Source organism: Hesperophylax consimilis, chromosome 18 (assembly GCF_061612785.1).
Source record: "Hesperophylax consimilis isolate HC1 chromosome 18, BYU_Hcon_1.0, whole genome shotgun sequence".
Taxonomy (NCBI): domain Eukaryota; kingdom Metazoa; phylum Arthropoda; class Insecta; order Trichoptera; family Limnephilidae; genus Hesperophylax; species Hesperophylax consimilis.
In genome coordinates, this window is record NC_142853.1 from 32,474,597 (window position 1) to 32,490,740 (window position 16,144).

The 16,144-nt window shown below is 34.1% G+C and overlaps 1 protein-coding gene and 1 long non-coding RNA gene across 2 annotated transcripts in view; both read right to left on the reverse strand.

Moving 5' to 3' along the window:
• Nucleotides 1-2,315: 2,315 nt before the first annotated feature.
• LOC149415676 (uncharacterized) lies at nucleotides 2,316-6,118 on the reverse strand. Its single transcript, XR_016303772.1, has 3 exons — nucleotides 5,871-6,118; nucleotides 4,569-5,006; nucleotides 2,316-2,931 (listed from the first exon to the last, which is right to left on the reverse strand). It is a non-coding gene; the product is annotated as an uncharacterized LOC149415676 (long non-coding RNA).
• Nucleotides 6,119-7,783: 1,665 nt separating this feature from the next.
• Nucleotides 7,784-16,144, reverse strand: part of Grip163 (gamma-tubulin complex component 6) — a 30,472-nt gene continuing 22,111 nt past the window's right edge. The window contains exons 14-15 of the mRNA XM_089642412.1: nucleotides 14,084-14,421; nucleotides 7,784-13,783 (exon numbers count right to left, since the gene is read on the reverse strand). Coding sequence (XP_089498538.1) covers nucleotides 13,585-13,783; nucleotides 14,084-14,421 — 537 coding nt within the window. The 3' untranslated portion in view covers nucleotides 7,784-13,584. The remainder of the gene's footprint in view (nucleotides 13,784-14,083; nucleotides 14,422-16,144) is intronic.

Below are 16,144 nucleotides of genomic sequence, written 5' to 3' on the forward strand. Positions count from 1 at the left end.
AAAAGGGTCCTTTTACAGGTATACACATGATTCTATTCAGTTGTATACAGTACCCACTTAAGATTGGTTGTGCTTTTTGCTCTGTTTTTCATAACTACACATTCATTTTATTTCAATATTTGTTACTGGGCAATAAATATTCTCACTCCATCATAGACCAGGTTCAGTGGAAAACTCCATATTTGAAGAAAAGGTCTCAAGTGGGACTGTGTGGTCTGCTCGAAAAGGGTAGTAAAAGGTGGCAGACGGGAAACCAGTGATGAAAAAAAAAAAAAAAAAAAACATGTGTTCTAACGAGCCACGGATGCATTTGGGCGACTGCTTTCTAAAATACCACACTTTAAAAATAATAAAGATTAAAATATGCAAATTTTTCTTTTATTAACAATCTTATATAATAGTCAGTGGCGGTTCTTCCCTTAGGTCAATTGGTGTTTGACCCCCCAAAATTATAAAACAACAATAATAATCAATTATGTGCATCAAAACAACTGGCATTATTATTCATTTATTTAAAATGTAACGCGAAATAGCAGAGCTGCGAGCGGCGGCGGCCAGTGACTAGCAGTGACATCTGTTGTCTCTAATAGAAGCTTTCATTCACAAGTCCACACGATTCGCTGGGTCAATTTAAAGAATGTCCACTTTGGCATCTTCTATCCCTATGCGCGCCATAGAATAAACGAGATGGCACTATATTTTTTGTCGAAGTAAAAATTAGGTTCCGAAGAAAGCTTAGGGACGCTTAGGTCATGACCGTGGGGGAGACAACACGATGAATATTATATGTTTTACAGAGATGATGACATAAACAAATGTTGGTTTTTCATTTCAAACGCTTGTAGTGTGTGGAAAAACGGTTGTTTTTCTATTGGATAGTTCGGGAAAGGTTTGGAATAATTATTTATGTTGTAATCGATTTAGAATGACGCTGAAGAATGAAACAAAACAAAAAATGTAAAAGATCATTGTCAAATAGAATCAAACTCTTATTTACTTTAATGTTGTGCACAACTACATTAAAACTTAATATCTTAAAAATAATTTGCTGTAAACACATAGATTGTGTATTTATTTCCAATCTACTATATTAACATAATACGCGGACTCTTAATACTATAACAAATTGATATAGATAATAATAAATGGGCATTTTTCACAATATCAAATAAAGATTAGTCACACATTTTTTTCAAATAACCTACCACGATTGGATCCCTAGAGCCGCCTCTGATAATAGTAAATATATATTTCATAACATAACTATATCATTTTATTTACTGCCTTACCAAAAAACATTTTTTTCTAATTTTCTAAAAATATCGTAACATTTCCTCATATTTTTACATTACCCTTTTTCCTAAAAATCATACAAAAAACCGAATTTCGAAAAAAAATTTTTGTGTTAAACATCATCAACAATGTTGAATTTTTCGAACTTAGCACTCTCACACAGTAAAAAGTCATGAGCCGCCACTGCCTACATATAGACATAAGCACGGTGCCACAGAGAACTTTTACTATTTCATTATTGAAGAAATATCATAATCAAAAATACTATTTTTTCCAATAAATAAAGTCTCGGAAGATCTAATCTTCAAACTAATACTGTAATGGGCGGTCCAAAAATTATTCACAACCTTCCGCCAATAATATACTTTTATTATATTATTATCAGTCTTCAGAAAACAAATTATAAGCGTGGTTCAAGGAACAATATAATTTTGCTATCGGCCCTCTACACCAAAGAAAATAATATAAGCAGTTCTGCTATTAAATAATATAATTCCTACAAGGTACAAGGTGGGAGTGTGCTTACAGTATAAATTGAAAAAGATTAATTTGCCAATATAATATATTGTTCTTTCAGTTAATTCTTTGTGTGCTGATGGAAAATTTTCGCTGTGCGCCATCTGATTCTATTTTCATCATAACTTATTTTTTTCAAAATGATGTATTTGTAAATTGTACAGGTACAGCCAGACAAAGTGTATTTGGTAATAGGGAATAATTTCATATCTGTAATCTGCCATAATGTAGGGTCCACAGAATAGATAGTTGTATTTAGTGAAATAATTTTTTAAACATATCCAAGGATACGTTAGCGTTTGAGAGGTTAATTTAATTATTGAAGACAATATTAGCGATTCTTAAACGAAAATTTGAAACAGATACAGATACGGTCACATCTAGGACATGTAGTCTTTTCTGTTTCAAATTTTCATTTAGGAATCGCTAATATTGTCTTCAATAATTAAATATTACAATTTGAGGTTATACTCATTAAGTTATTCCAAAAATAAAAAAAAGGTTAATTTAAGTTATTTAACATAATGTATTGCGGATTTCTAAAGCATGATGAAGATAAAGGTTCATCAACCAATTTGCAAAGTTTCCTCATCCTCAGGCACAATGATTATTGTTGTTTTACAGTCTGTTTGACAACAAAAAACATATCTTTCCCCTTCATGAGAGGTACTTGGGGTGTTTTTTTTTCTCAAATCAATTAGTTCAGTGCTTTCTGAGTCGGAAGTCTGTGATAGTTTTCTGCAATGCCAACTGTAGTTCCAAGGCATCTCTAACGGGCATTTCGTTGAGTAGAGTTCCTATAACTCTTCCAAATATATCACATTTATTTTCTATGTGCTTTTGCTTTTTATTTTGAAATTCACTATCACTAAAATGCCCTTGTCCGTTTGTCATTTGTACTTCAAATTCAGTAGGTGATTTAAGAATCGGAGAATTAGGAGTTAAACGATGTTCGGATGTGGTTTCGTCGCTTTCTGCCGGTTCTAGTTTGACATTATCAGTGCCCTCCAAAGAAAATGAATCTTCACCATCCTCTTGCTTGATGAAGACACGTTCAATTTGTTCCGGAGAGTTATTTTTCGTTTCTTTGGTAGGCAACTTGGATTTTGAAGTTCCCCGTAACTGTAAAAAAAATGAACTATTGTATGCTTATATTACAAATGAAGACCACAGGGGAAAAACCAGAAATGTCAATTCCAGATAAATTTTGCAAATATCAGCATTTTATGTTTAAAATTCTATAAGACCTGAGTGGTAGAGCATTCTGTGGGGCGGGGCGACAAGCTAAGTGTGTGACTGCCTCACTGCAGGACAGCGTTCGATGGAGGCCATAATTGAAATTGCTATCATGACTTCATGCATAATTATCGATGTATATTTTGAAGAAATTCATTTCTAAAATGTGTATAAAGAAAGGCAGAGAGAAATTGTAAAACAAAGAAAAAAAATTGAGAATTTTCAAAAAAATCATTTTTTTACCAGCTCTCTCATTAAATAATAATGTAATCATCCTTCCTCTGCCAATTCCTAACAAAACTGAAATTCAAATATGTAGATGTATTTAAAAATATGTAAGTTTATATCAGACCACATGAAATGGATCTATTTTAAGTTTGATAAATAAAAATATAAAAAGTTTTGGAGATATCCAACCCAACGGTTTGAGTTGCTCCAAGTACCGCCCCAAATATGCGTCACATACGCGAGCAAATCGAAATACACAATCGGTTTCGATGAAATCCATATTGCCGATCACTTCATAATTTTTTTAATGTTAACACCTTTTTAGATATTTCTGTAGCAAAATATATCCTGTCACAAAAATGAAAATATGGCTATCTTATAATAATAAACTTATATATTTTTGAACATCTAATACCTACCTCTCCACACCTACTTTCGAAATGACGTGACTCCATTATATTCGATGAAGAAGATGAGATGCTCACAAAAAGCTGAAACCTTTGCATTCTTTAAATAGCTTTGATGTTGAACTCAAAATGATTTAGACTACATACTATTCAAATATATGATTACATACTATTCTTTTTATCGAAGGAAGCAAACATTTTGTGATGTGACATTATATATCAAATGAAAAATACACTTTATAAAAAAACACTTTTATTTTGAATTAATATTAACAGCCAACCAGGTTTCGCTTAGCTCAAGCTTCATCAGGGCTTATTATATCAGCTGATATTATATCAGCTGAGTTGATAGCTGAGCTTATTATATCAGCTGAGTTGATATAATAAGCCCTGATGAAGCTTGAGCTAAGCGAAACCTGGTTGGCTGTTAATATTAATTCAAAATAAAAGTGGTGTTTTACAAAGTGTATTTTTCATTTGATACATACTATTCTGTTATTCAGACTCTTAACATGACCCGACTCAAGTATTTGATTCAGTTGATGTTGGTCGTGCCATGTCTTCCTCGGGTGTCCTCGACCTCTTCAACCATTCACTTCCACATCATACACTCTCCTTACAGCTCTTTCTCTGTCATTTACATTTCATTTTACCACAAATAATTATTTGAAACTGCATAATGTCGACTTTAATTTAACTCCATTTCTCATTCCAGTGCAGATAATGTGTTAAGTCTTTCTGGAGCGTCCCCGACTTCTTCTAGCATTCAAACCACTCTCTAAACACTCCTGGCACTAATAAGAACAAACTTAGAAATTTTCAGCGAAATAAAGAATGGTATAGGAACGCGTACAGGACAAACAAAAAAACTTTCATTTTTTTAATTACCTCTAGGGGTCCACAACACATGGCACAAAGTCCTGCGGCTTGTGTACGATATCTACCTCTCATCATCGAACTGTCATCATCAAACTTAGTAATATTATCAGTCTGTACTGTTGAAGTTCCTTTACTGCGCACATGACACTTAATTTTTACTTGAACAGCCTTGTTAATTTTGCCAACTGAACGAGTTTGCGTACTGATGTTAGCAGTCTCGGTCTCGCACCCGAGAATTGTTGAGTACAAGGTATGAGAATTGAATATTTCGGGGCCGAGAGTGTTTATAGAACCCTCTGAAATTTGCGGCTCTGCTAATGTTGTGGGAGGTTGGAGCTTTAACTTCCTTTTTTGACAGGCAAATTTGTGTGGTACCACTCCGCTTTTCAAATACAAATTTCCGCCCATTAATTTGACTCTCATATAACTTTCAACGTCTTCTTCAAGCTGAAATATAAAAGAACTTACATTTAATAAAAATTTCACAGCCAGCAATCACTTTGTGGTGACATAATTTATAATTTTGATAAAAAATAGCATTTTTAAGGTTAAACATAAGGTACGTTATAATCTACACATTCATAGATGGAGTAAATTGAATTATTTTATGAAAATTTTATGCAAAGTGTATTTTAAATTAAAGCTGCGTACATTATAACGTACGTTACGTTTGCCCAGTTACTTTAAAAACTTTCAATTTATTAGAGATGCTCAAAATAACTTATTTATTGTTGTCGTGTTCAATTTGTAGAACTCTATTTAAATTTTTTTTAATAATAATAGAAAAATAATGAAACTAATTTTTATAATGCTACTATTAGGTTAGAACCTAGTACTGATAGCAGCATTATAAAAATTAATATTAATCATTTTTCAATTATTATTTTTTAAAAAAAGGTAGACCATAGAGCTGTGCAATTAGAGGCGACATTGCATATTAATATCTCATTGAAAAGTGGTATAGCGATACTCGGTGCGTGCTGCACGTAGACCGGATTTTATTGTTTCCGGTAGGTCTGGGTAAGAGTGTTGGAGGCCAAATCGGACTAATTGGACGGACAAAATTGGAACTTATTTTTTTCACTTCATGTCTCTAAATATAATACATCAATGAGTTCTGCTAGTTTTTAATCTTGCAGAACTTAAGTAATAACTAATAACATTGTTTATAAAATCATTCACACAATAAAGGACGATGTATGAATATGAAGGAGGCAAGGAGTGTGTGCCACCGAGTTGTTTGGCGGTCCGTCCCCTCTGCCTACCCCTGCGGAACCGGCGTGATGGTTAGTTAATTATAAAGGAACTTACATTAAAATGGTCTTCACAACAATGAAGATGACTTTTAGGAGAAATAGTTCTGTATTTCATTGGGTCTCTTTTCATTGCGTTATACCATAGTTCCCTCGTTTTCGTGTTTTTCGGAAAGGCTAAAAACATTTTGTTTGGAGTTTTACGTGTAGTATTTTTACACATAGGAACCAAACAGTATTTATATCGCAAATGTACAGACATCGTGAGATATTTTTAATTGCATAAATCGAGCTAACCACAAGCAAATAAACAACTCGCGTTGACTCGCGTCAACAACAACTGTCACACAACCGAGGAATAGAAATACGGGCGACGTTTATGACGTCAGAGCGGCATACCGACGTCATTGCGTGGCGCGAAAACATGGTTCATGGCAACATTTAAAAATAGGCATATTTTATAAATATTGTTTTGGGCTCGAGAAGATGATGATCTATAAATATTATAGCATTGCTTTTAGCGAGGTTCCAATATTTTCTAGTAAATTTACAAAAGGTAGGACAGGTATTAATTACCTACATTAAATTTTCGAGATTATAGTAAGTATAAATTTTATTTTATTTATATTATGATCTACCGTATTTATTTATGAATTAACTACTACCTACCTACTTGAAAATAGTTGTCAGAAGTTGAAATTGCCCGCGAAACGTCAAGTCAAACACTCGAATTTGACAGTTCTGATTGTTTTGTAAATAATAATTTAATAATAACCATGTTTTTTTTAATATTTGATGGATACTCTATTAATGCCGGTTAAAAATAAAGGTATCCGAGGGGTGGGTAAAGTGCATTAACTTCGGGAGGTGATTCTTTATGATTAGTGCGTACAATTAAAACGGATCATATTATTAAGTACAACATATTTTTTATATAAAACATATATTTATGTAAATGTACAATCATCTTCCGAAGTGATAAACTTGTCGAATTCCGCTGTGAGCTTAATGCGCAAAAAATTATAATTACAAGAAATCACTAGTTATTTCGTCGGAGATGGAAAAAGATACATTATAGTTCAACCTTTTTTCAAAGTTACGTTGAAGGTTAAGAAATACGCATTAATTATTAAAATAACCCACACTAAATAGACCGACTTAATTATTTGTCTCCATTAGATATTTAAATTGCAATCAGATGTTGCATTTTTAAGAACCTTAGCTTGCTGCGGAATTCGACAAATTTTCCCCGAAGTTAGTGCCCCCGGACACCCTGTATTTTGATTTTTTTTAAATTTATTGAATTCCCATGGTCATAAACAGGGTTTTGGCTTTTATTGGCAAATGTGTACGAAATCTAAATCTATCTCTGTTGCTTATATTTTTGTTGAAATTCTGTTTCTATAATTATATGTAATTTTCTTACTGTACAATATTTTGTAATATTTTTGAAAATATATTTTTTCCATTTTTTAACTATACATGTTATAATCTATATCTATAAGCACATAGACTAGCTCGGAGCTCCCCAGTTTGACCCGAGAATATTTCTCTACAAATTGGGTAAACAAAAAAAAGTGATGTCTGATATGAAATGTAATATATTTTTATCTCTTGTGAATTTTTTTTTCTATAATAAAAAAAAAAAAAAAACCCTATTTTTGAACCCTTCCATCTTTCATGGTACAGTCACTCACAAATCCGTAATCTTTTATCACACTCAGTATCGCCCTGATGTAAGACCACCCATTCAGAATCGAAACGTTGCCGAGTTTGGTGACCAGATCTGAATAGCCAGGTATTCTCCAACCCTTCTCTTCCCTGTCTTCTTTCTTTCCCCACTCCCTTCAGCCTCACATCATACCTTAATTGGGGATGTCACAATGGCTCCGGACATAGTTGGGACTCTTGTGCAGTAGATTTAAAAAATTAAATAAAGTACTCATTGTTAAATCAATTTATTGTGCAGGAGATATTTTTTAAATTAAAATCATAATTTGGTTTACATATTTACAACATGGCAAAATGATTAAAATAATAATTATTATTATAACAAGAAAAAATCACTCAGGGTCTCTGGAGAACATTCGAGCATTCTAATGTGATTCTTATTAGAATAACTTGCGATGCGACTTTGACCTTAATGCTTTGAAAAATGTATGAAAACACAATGAACATCGTTTGGGCTAATAAAACGTTAGGGTCCACTACTACTTTTCAGTGTTTATGCTCAGGCCTTTAAGGCGATGCACTACGTCGTGTAATATTTGAAATCGAGCCGCTATCAATAACACCCCCTTTGTAGATGGCGATAAGGTTTAAATTCCCGCTTAACACCATCCGCCTGTTTTGATTTATGCAAGAAAAAAACATGGCCAAAAAGTGCCTTTTATTTGTGGATGTTCAGGCATAAATATTTAATTTTTTTCCCGATCATTTTATAAATAACGGGTTCGTAAGTAGGAGATTTTGAACTTTAAAGCAGTTTTCATTGGCCTTATATATTATTTTTTTCTGGGCTTATAAAAAGACTTATCTAAAGAATACTCGATTATTTCAAAGGCCAAGATGTATTCTACTCGCAGTATTTAATAAAAGCATCTGAAACATTTCTAGGCGACCAAATTTTCAAACCAAAAACACATGATTTTGCATTACTACGTAGTGCATCGCCTTAACAGGTTAAAGCTAATAAAGTGATGATCGTATTATTAAACGCTTGTGAAAGTAAAGTTTTTTTTTTAGGACCTTTGCTGTTTACCATCAGGTTGATTGTAAGGTCCATGTGATTTACGGTTCTTTCCAATCCGTAAATTCGTGTTCAGTAGATATGGGAAGATATTGATTAAAAACTAAAGTAGTTACACAATGATTTCTGTTTAATTTGTGAGAATTATTTTTACAAAAGACAATACGCATTTTACGGGGGAAACGGTGGTAAAGAGTGTGACTGGTAGGGACAAACGCTAAAACTGGAATAAATTTGCTTCGTCATGATCGACGGTAATCAGAGGTTCCACGGATTATTCCGCGAGCAAGTGTTGCCATTGGTGCAAAATATTAAAGTAGTCCCACAGCATCAATTCAAAATAATATTTTTGCTGTCTACCGACACTTATAATATTAAGTATAATGTATATTCTCCATTACTATGATTTTAAAAAATCAATCAAAAAGATGAATATCCTTTATTTTATGGACTTTTGGCGCTGAAAATGTCATAAAAAGTGATTTTTTAAAGTTAAAATTTTAGCCGTTGTTTTTCCACATTAACAAACGCCTTACTAATAAATGCGATTTAAATTTTTCACAACTGATAAACAACCATTTATAATATATATTGTAAACAGTTTTCATTCAGATTTGACAGTAAGACTGAATATTTAAGTTTAGAAAACATTCACACGTATTTTATTTTTATCACAGGTAATCTGGAAAAATATAGCATTAACAGTTTTTTTACCATAATACATCTATTTTTATTAATAGGTGTAAATAAAATTATTTTTTTTGACCGAGGATTAAACCTTCCTCCCCAGGGACGGGAGTCAACCGCGCTAACAACTGAGCCAAATTCCAATTGGGTAGGACTGACATTTATTTAGTATATTTGCTGCTGTAATGTCATCCAATTTCAGAGATATGTATATACGTCCGTGTGATTGCCACAAAAATTAGATAGAATGCACTGTCATCGACGAGTGTATCTGCCAGGTTTCGGCTTGATCTGATGGCAGGAAATGGGTTAACAAATGAAATTTTTTTTTGCTTTTATATGGATTATAATTTTATACTTAACTACTTAAGTATGTGGGAAAAGTTTTTGTCGCCCCAATGGGGTGGGCAATATGCACTTATTTCGATGCGAAATAAGTGCAGCCTCCCAATCTCGGCGGCGGGTATGCGGATAGATTAATTTCCATTTCCAAGATTCGACTTCATTCAAACATTCATTTAAGAAAACAAAAATGAACTTCAAATAGATGTATTCAAAATTAAATGATTGTGAAATAGGTGTGATGATAACAATATGAACTCGACAAAAGAAAGAACACTAGGTACATTATTTATTTTAATTTGTGAAATAATTGATTTTGACATGGATTTGCTTGGACGGATATATAATTATTATAATAATTAGGCCCCACTTAACTTATTTATAATTTATAATAAGAATTATGGCATCTTAAATCTACACTACATCTCTACCTTCAATATAATATGTTCATATGAATGAATTTAATTTTAATTTCTTAAGCTGCAAAACTAAAAAAATAATTCTTATATGTAAGCGTAATTGGTGAGATTTTGGTTAGGCAAGTAAAACAATAAAATACAAATTAAAAACCCCAAGGGCATAGGCATATGCAAGAATAATAATTATTTAAATAAATGAGTGCATTTTGAAAACTATCCTAAACTTCTTTAGAGAGTTATGGCCAGACATTACTAATTGAGATTAACCTTTGGAATGCCGAGCTCCAGGAACCTAATACCGCCAGTATACCGAGGGTAAAAATACCACAAGCAGTATGTACGAGTAATAATGTCAGATTACCATATGGATACACCAGAGCTCATGGGTTACAATTTTTTTGTATCCAATGGGTACTTACGGTGCTATTTTCATTATATTAGGTGTGACAAATAATATACTCACCGAAATTTAACATACCTTACTTTTATATAATTCTTAGGTATTATTGTTAAGCGCCCTTTATTTGACACTATAATAAATGGTGCCGTATAAATTGAGCTGTTTAGTGCAACAAAAGCCTAACACCAAAACTGAGTCATTAACCTTTTCAACGCGTTAATTTGCTCTGTTTTATCTATACCCGTACGCGGTACATATTTTCGAATACTTATGCACGCAATTAAATGTCAAATTATAGCATTCTGGCATGATTTATTGGACTATATAGACAAAACAGATTATTCTCCACAATATGAAAACAAATCCTCGTGTGTCAACACTCTTAGATGTTTATTAAAAAAAAAACATAAAATTTCATACAAAGACGTACCGTATCTTTTGAATGTGGTCCCGCCATTTACTCGGCGTGTGTGTACTTAGGCCACTGCATTGATAGACACAAGTGGGACACCATGATCACTTATCATTTTTAGTTATGAAAAGTTGTGAATGACATACTATGTAGTACTAACGCCATCCGTTGACAAAAATGTAAACTAAAGGACTAAAAGGCGCGAAGAGGCGCACTTGATTATCGATCTTTTTTTATGAAATACAATTTTATTTTTGAGAAATTCTTGTAGATGTCAGCATCGTGATAGTTTTACGAATGTCCAAGTGAGCAAGAAATACATTTATGACGAAAGAGCGCTGGAATATCGGCTGTCAAAGTTTCCGTATCAACTGTTGATACAGCCGCGTGTGAGTATGGACTTTTTGCCGTAACAACAGTTGATACGGCCGCGTGCAAAGAGTCAAGGAATGAAAATTAAACTTTTTTTATTGAAAAATAATAGTAACAATATGTTGAGTGCCAATGTTAATACGGCATAATTACTAAAGTTCTTGAAAAATATTCATAAATAGAAGAAAAAGAGTTTGTTAGGCTTTTGTTGTTTTGGAGTAAATTACATAATGACGTATACCGTATAGTGAGCAACAGCCCTATCGTCATTATTTTTATAGGAAATGATTGAAAATTTAGGTGGCAGTAATGTTTATTGTGCATCTATCTAGTAAAATATGCGATTTTTTTTCATCATCAGTCATTTTAGTTTTTGTGTTTAAATGAAAAATGTAAGGTGAGCAATTTTTTAAGCTTTTTGTGTTTGATTTCAAAATTTGAATATTTCTAAAATGATTTGTTTATTTATAATAATAAAATTTGAAAACATATTTCATCACCTTTCAAAAATAGTTTTTAGTTTTCGGATTCATTCAGAAATATTATATTTATTTGGATTTTATTGCGAATTGGAAGGATACACAAATTCTCCGATATTTTTTTTTTTTTTTTTTTTATGTGACACCTCACAAGAGTGTCCCTGCCTGTGCAGTGTACAGACAGGGGAACTATGTCACCACCCGGTTGGGCGGCGTTGTGAGGCGGAATAAGGTAGGGGCTGTAGGAAGGGATTTGTTAATGCGGGCCTTGAAGAGGCTCGGATTATAGGAGGGAGGAAAAACAAATGCCGGTAGCTCGTTCCACATACGAGCCGACTTACACAGAAACGAGTCAACATTCAGTGTCTTTAAGAAATATAACATTCAATGTGCCAGAGGCCTGAGGGGTTGGATGTTTTTTGCATTTATAGTTAAAGAAGAGCTGATTTCAAATATGCATGTAAGTCAATTTCAACTGAATTGTGGGTTGGGCTTTTGTTGCATTAAACAGCTCAATTAGCTAAGTATATCGTGGAAAAAACCTTTTCCGAAATTATAGAACAACAAATACAATATAATAATATACCTAGGAATGTGTGCACATACAATGCACAATTTACTATTTTGCTAAGCAGCTGCTTCAGAAACTATCTGTAATTTTCATAACAGATTTCAACTATTTTAGATCAGATCTGGAAAAAATATCATTTCCAACCTTACTCTACCTTTCCCCTGCCACTTTGGTCCATAATATGTACAACATTCCTCAATGGAGGAATCACTATTCCACCAGCTCCGGGCTGGGGGTATCTTGTAAGATATCACATTAAAATAAATAAACATGTGCTTCACCAACTGAGTGAATTGGACAAAAATAGTGTCGCAGTGAAATCCCAATCGACCATTATCCAAATACTTAATTGTTTTCCTGCGTGTGTCGTTTACTTAATATCATACAAAACTCGCAAAAATAGATTGACATTAATTGTCGTTATTAAAGTATTTTCAAACACAGCGGAGCGTGCGTGTTATCTTTTTGCTTTCTAGTTTTTGAGCATTTCAACATTAAAAATGAACCGTCCAATGAAAAAGTGCGTACTCTTTGAGAAAAATTAAAAATTGTCAAGGAAGTGGAGACAAAAAACTGCTGAAAACACATTGATGTAGCCAAGCGTTTTTGAATCACAGCACAAAAATTTATATGTGAAATATGTACCTATCTTTTTTAGAATAGAATATTAAACATTTAAGTGTGATCTTTTTTCTATATTCCCGCATTCATAGTTTCTTTCAATAGGACCCTTTAAAAACAATAGATAAAGGTTTCACTGTATATGACAATAAAAATACGTAGACTGGAAATAGCGACATGCTTCATTCATTCACCTACATATTATCGCAAAACGACTGATGTAATCTTGACACTACTTCCAGCCTAATACTTTTAGTTTTTAAATAAACATTATTCAATTATGTTAAGGTATGGGCCTCACTAAACTGAATCCAGTGGATAACAGGATAACTTCAGCATCCCACTTTGACCTCCACCATACCGAGAAGAACGAAGATGTTCTGTATAATGAAATAGAAACGACAGATTTGGCCCAAGAACATAAGTGGAAATGGCATGCATAACACTGTTCACCCATACTACTGCAAACAGCATCTAAACATAGCGGCACCCCGCCTCCATTCCTACCTACACACCAAACACTTAACTCTCATTGGCTCCACTGCTTTTACAACTGTTGGTGGTAGCTTGACGACAGTCAACACCTTACACACTTCTGTGCCATATATATCTCTTTCATATTATCTCGATACAGGACTGACCCAATGAGATAAAATGTTTTGCTTTTGTCGCACAATTTTGATAATAAATAAATACATCGTAATAAATGCTCCGTGACTATTATTTGTCATCGTAGAAGCCGTTCATGTTCATCATGTTTGTCAGCTCGATGAGGTGCGGTTGGTAGCCGATGGCGTGCAGGCGGTGCACCATCTTGTGCAGGTGCCGCACCTGCTTCTCAAACGTATTGTAGGCCAGAAGCATCTTGTCGAAGAATGGGTGCGTGTAGTGCACATCGTTTTCTTTCATATGCCAGCATCTACGGAAGAAGTTTTTATTAATGATCAGACTACACTTTGTTTTTATTCAGATTTTTGAATTGATTTATGCTACTCATTGTACACAGAATAATGTGAAAAGAAGTTAATTTCCCTTAGATCGGATCTGAATAGCCAGGTATTTTCCAACCTTCCTCTTTTCTGTATCCTTCACCTTCTCACTTCAGCTTCACAACATACCCCAAATGGGGATGCCATAGTTCCACTGGCTCCGGGCAGTCGGGACTATAGTGTGGTATTAAAACAAAATATTTAAAATAAATATATGGAAAAAAATGAACCTTCCATTCAGCTGGTAGTGGAATTGCAACACCGACTTGAATATATCATCTAACATTCTCATTATGGGCTGCGACCTCCTGTTCAGTAGACATCTGAACAAGACCTTCTTTATGTAGGCCACGTGGACCGCATAGAGGTCATCCAACGTGCCGACTTTCATCAGATCCTTCTCAAACTCGGTCCAGGAAGACTGCAGGCACGTGGTGGACACGTAGCAATGGATGGACCTCATGAAGGAGGACATGGAGTAGCGGAAGAGCTGCACCGAGTGGTATTCGGGAGAACGCAAGAGCTCGCCGGATACCATGAATTCTTCTTTCAGTGACATCTTTAGCACCTGAAATTAAATTCACTTTCAATGCCCTTTGTATCTAATAAAACCATATACCTAAGAAAGGACGCAATTCAAATAATAATTTGTGGTAAAATGAGGTGTGAGGACAATGTATAACTTGGAAGTGAATGGTTGGAGAAGTCGAGGACGCCCGACGAAGACATGGCATGATCGAGTGAAACAAATAGTTATTATGATACAATAATAGTATTTCCATGCACATATTAAATGCACCCAGTTGACAGGTACACTAGACTTCACAACCTCAAAACTTTGCCCCAAATTATTCATAAGTCCCCGAGCAACACCGGGTACACATCAGCTAGTAATATTTAACTATCTATAGAGCGGAGACGGTTTACATGTAGTTCCCGTGAGCATTTAGGCCATAGGCCCATTGTGCTATCTCCCTTTTTACCTCAATCCTTTAACAGTCACCCGGTCCCTTTTATAAAGTTCACCAGGATCGTAATTGGATATGGGGCTATGTCTTCTGGTTCTACAATGTGTCTTCCCAGGTATCTGAGCCTTGAACCCAACAGAACTGGACGTTGGCACCAGATGAATTGGAGTCTCTTCATCCTCTTCACATTTCCTGCATCTGTTGGTGTTTACCACTCCCAACAACTGCATGTGTCTCCTGAGATGGCAGTGTCCCGTTAGTAGTCCTATCAGTTCCCTCAGTGAGTTTCTCTCCATATTGAGTAGTTGTCTAGTTCTCCTTGGGTCTGGTCCGTTTATGAGTACTTTTGGATGTATAGTAATATAATATAATATTGAAAATCTTTAATGTGGAATTATTTCTGTTGCGTTCTGCGTAACTCTGGTTCAATGAACTCCAATTTACTTTGAATTTTAAATTGAAACTGATTGTGTGAAGAATTTATACAAGCGATAAACCTAGCTATAGTATAACATTTTAAAAGAAAATTATTTTCACTGCCTCATTTTCAAATTTGAAACTGATTTGTTTTCAAGAATTCAGACTATCCCGTGATTTTTCGTGGGTCTGCGCATTATTTATTTTAAAATGTTCATGTAAGTGGGTCTGCTGCTCAAGATTATTTTAAATAATAGTTTCAATTTATGTGCATATAATATTATCAGTAAAAAAGAGTAATAGCCAATATTTCGAATGAGCAGGTGGTAGGGACATGTGTTCCCCATACCGAGACCATGTTCCAGACATTTTCTATGGCCCAGCCTGCATATCACCACACCGAACTCAAGAGGCATAAAGTGTCATACCCATATATCTGTTATAAACCGTTATACACAGAGTGTATCGGCACGTACCCGACAAACTTTAACCAGCTATTCCTTAGCACATTTGGACTAAAAAATGTTATGGGCACTTTGCTGTCCGGTAACATTTTTTTTAAATAAAAAAATTCTTATTCATATTTTCACCACATGTCACCAATGTTTTATCCTTTGTCAAAGTTTGAAAACCCATCTGGCCATATTTTATTCGAGTTTTGTTGAATAATGTACGTACGTACCTACATTGGCGCGCTTTTACAATCACAACGAAATGGGATGGCACCATTCATCTCATTTTTAACTATTATTATTTAGTGTATGAAAGAGCGAGGACGCTTTTTGACACACTTGCTAATAACAGCCGTTGAACACGAGAAACAATGCCAATGTCAGTGATGGAGTGTGGATTTTTAATATTTTTTTTGTTGTTTTTAATTGAAAACAAATGTTACCCCACAGCAAA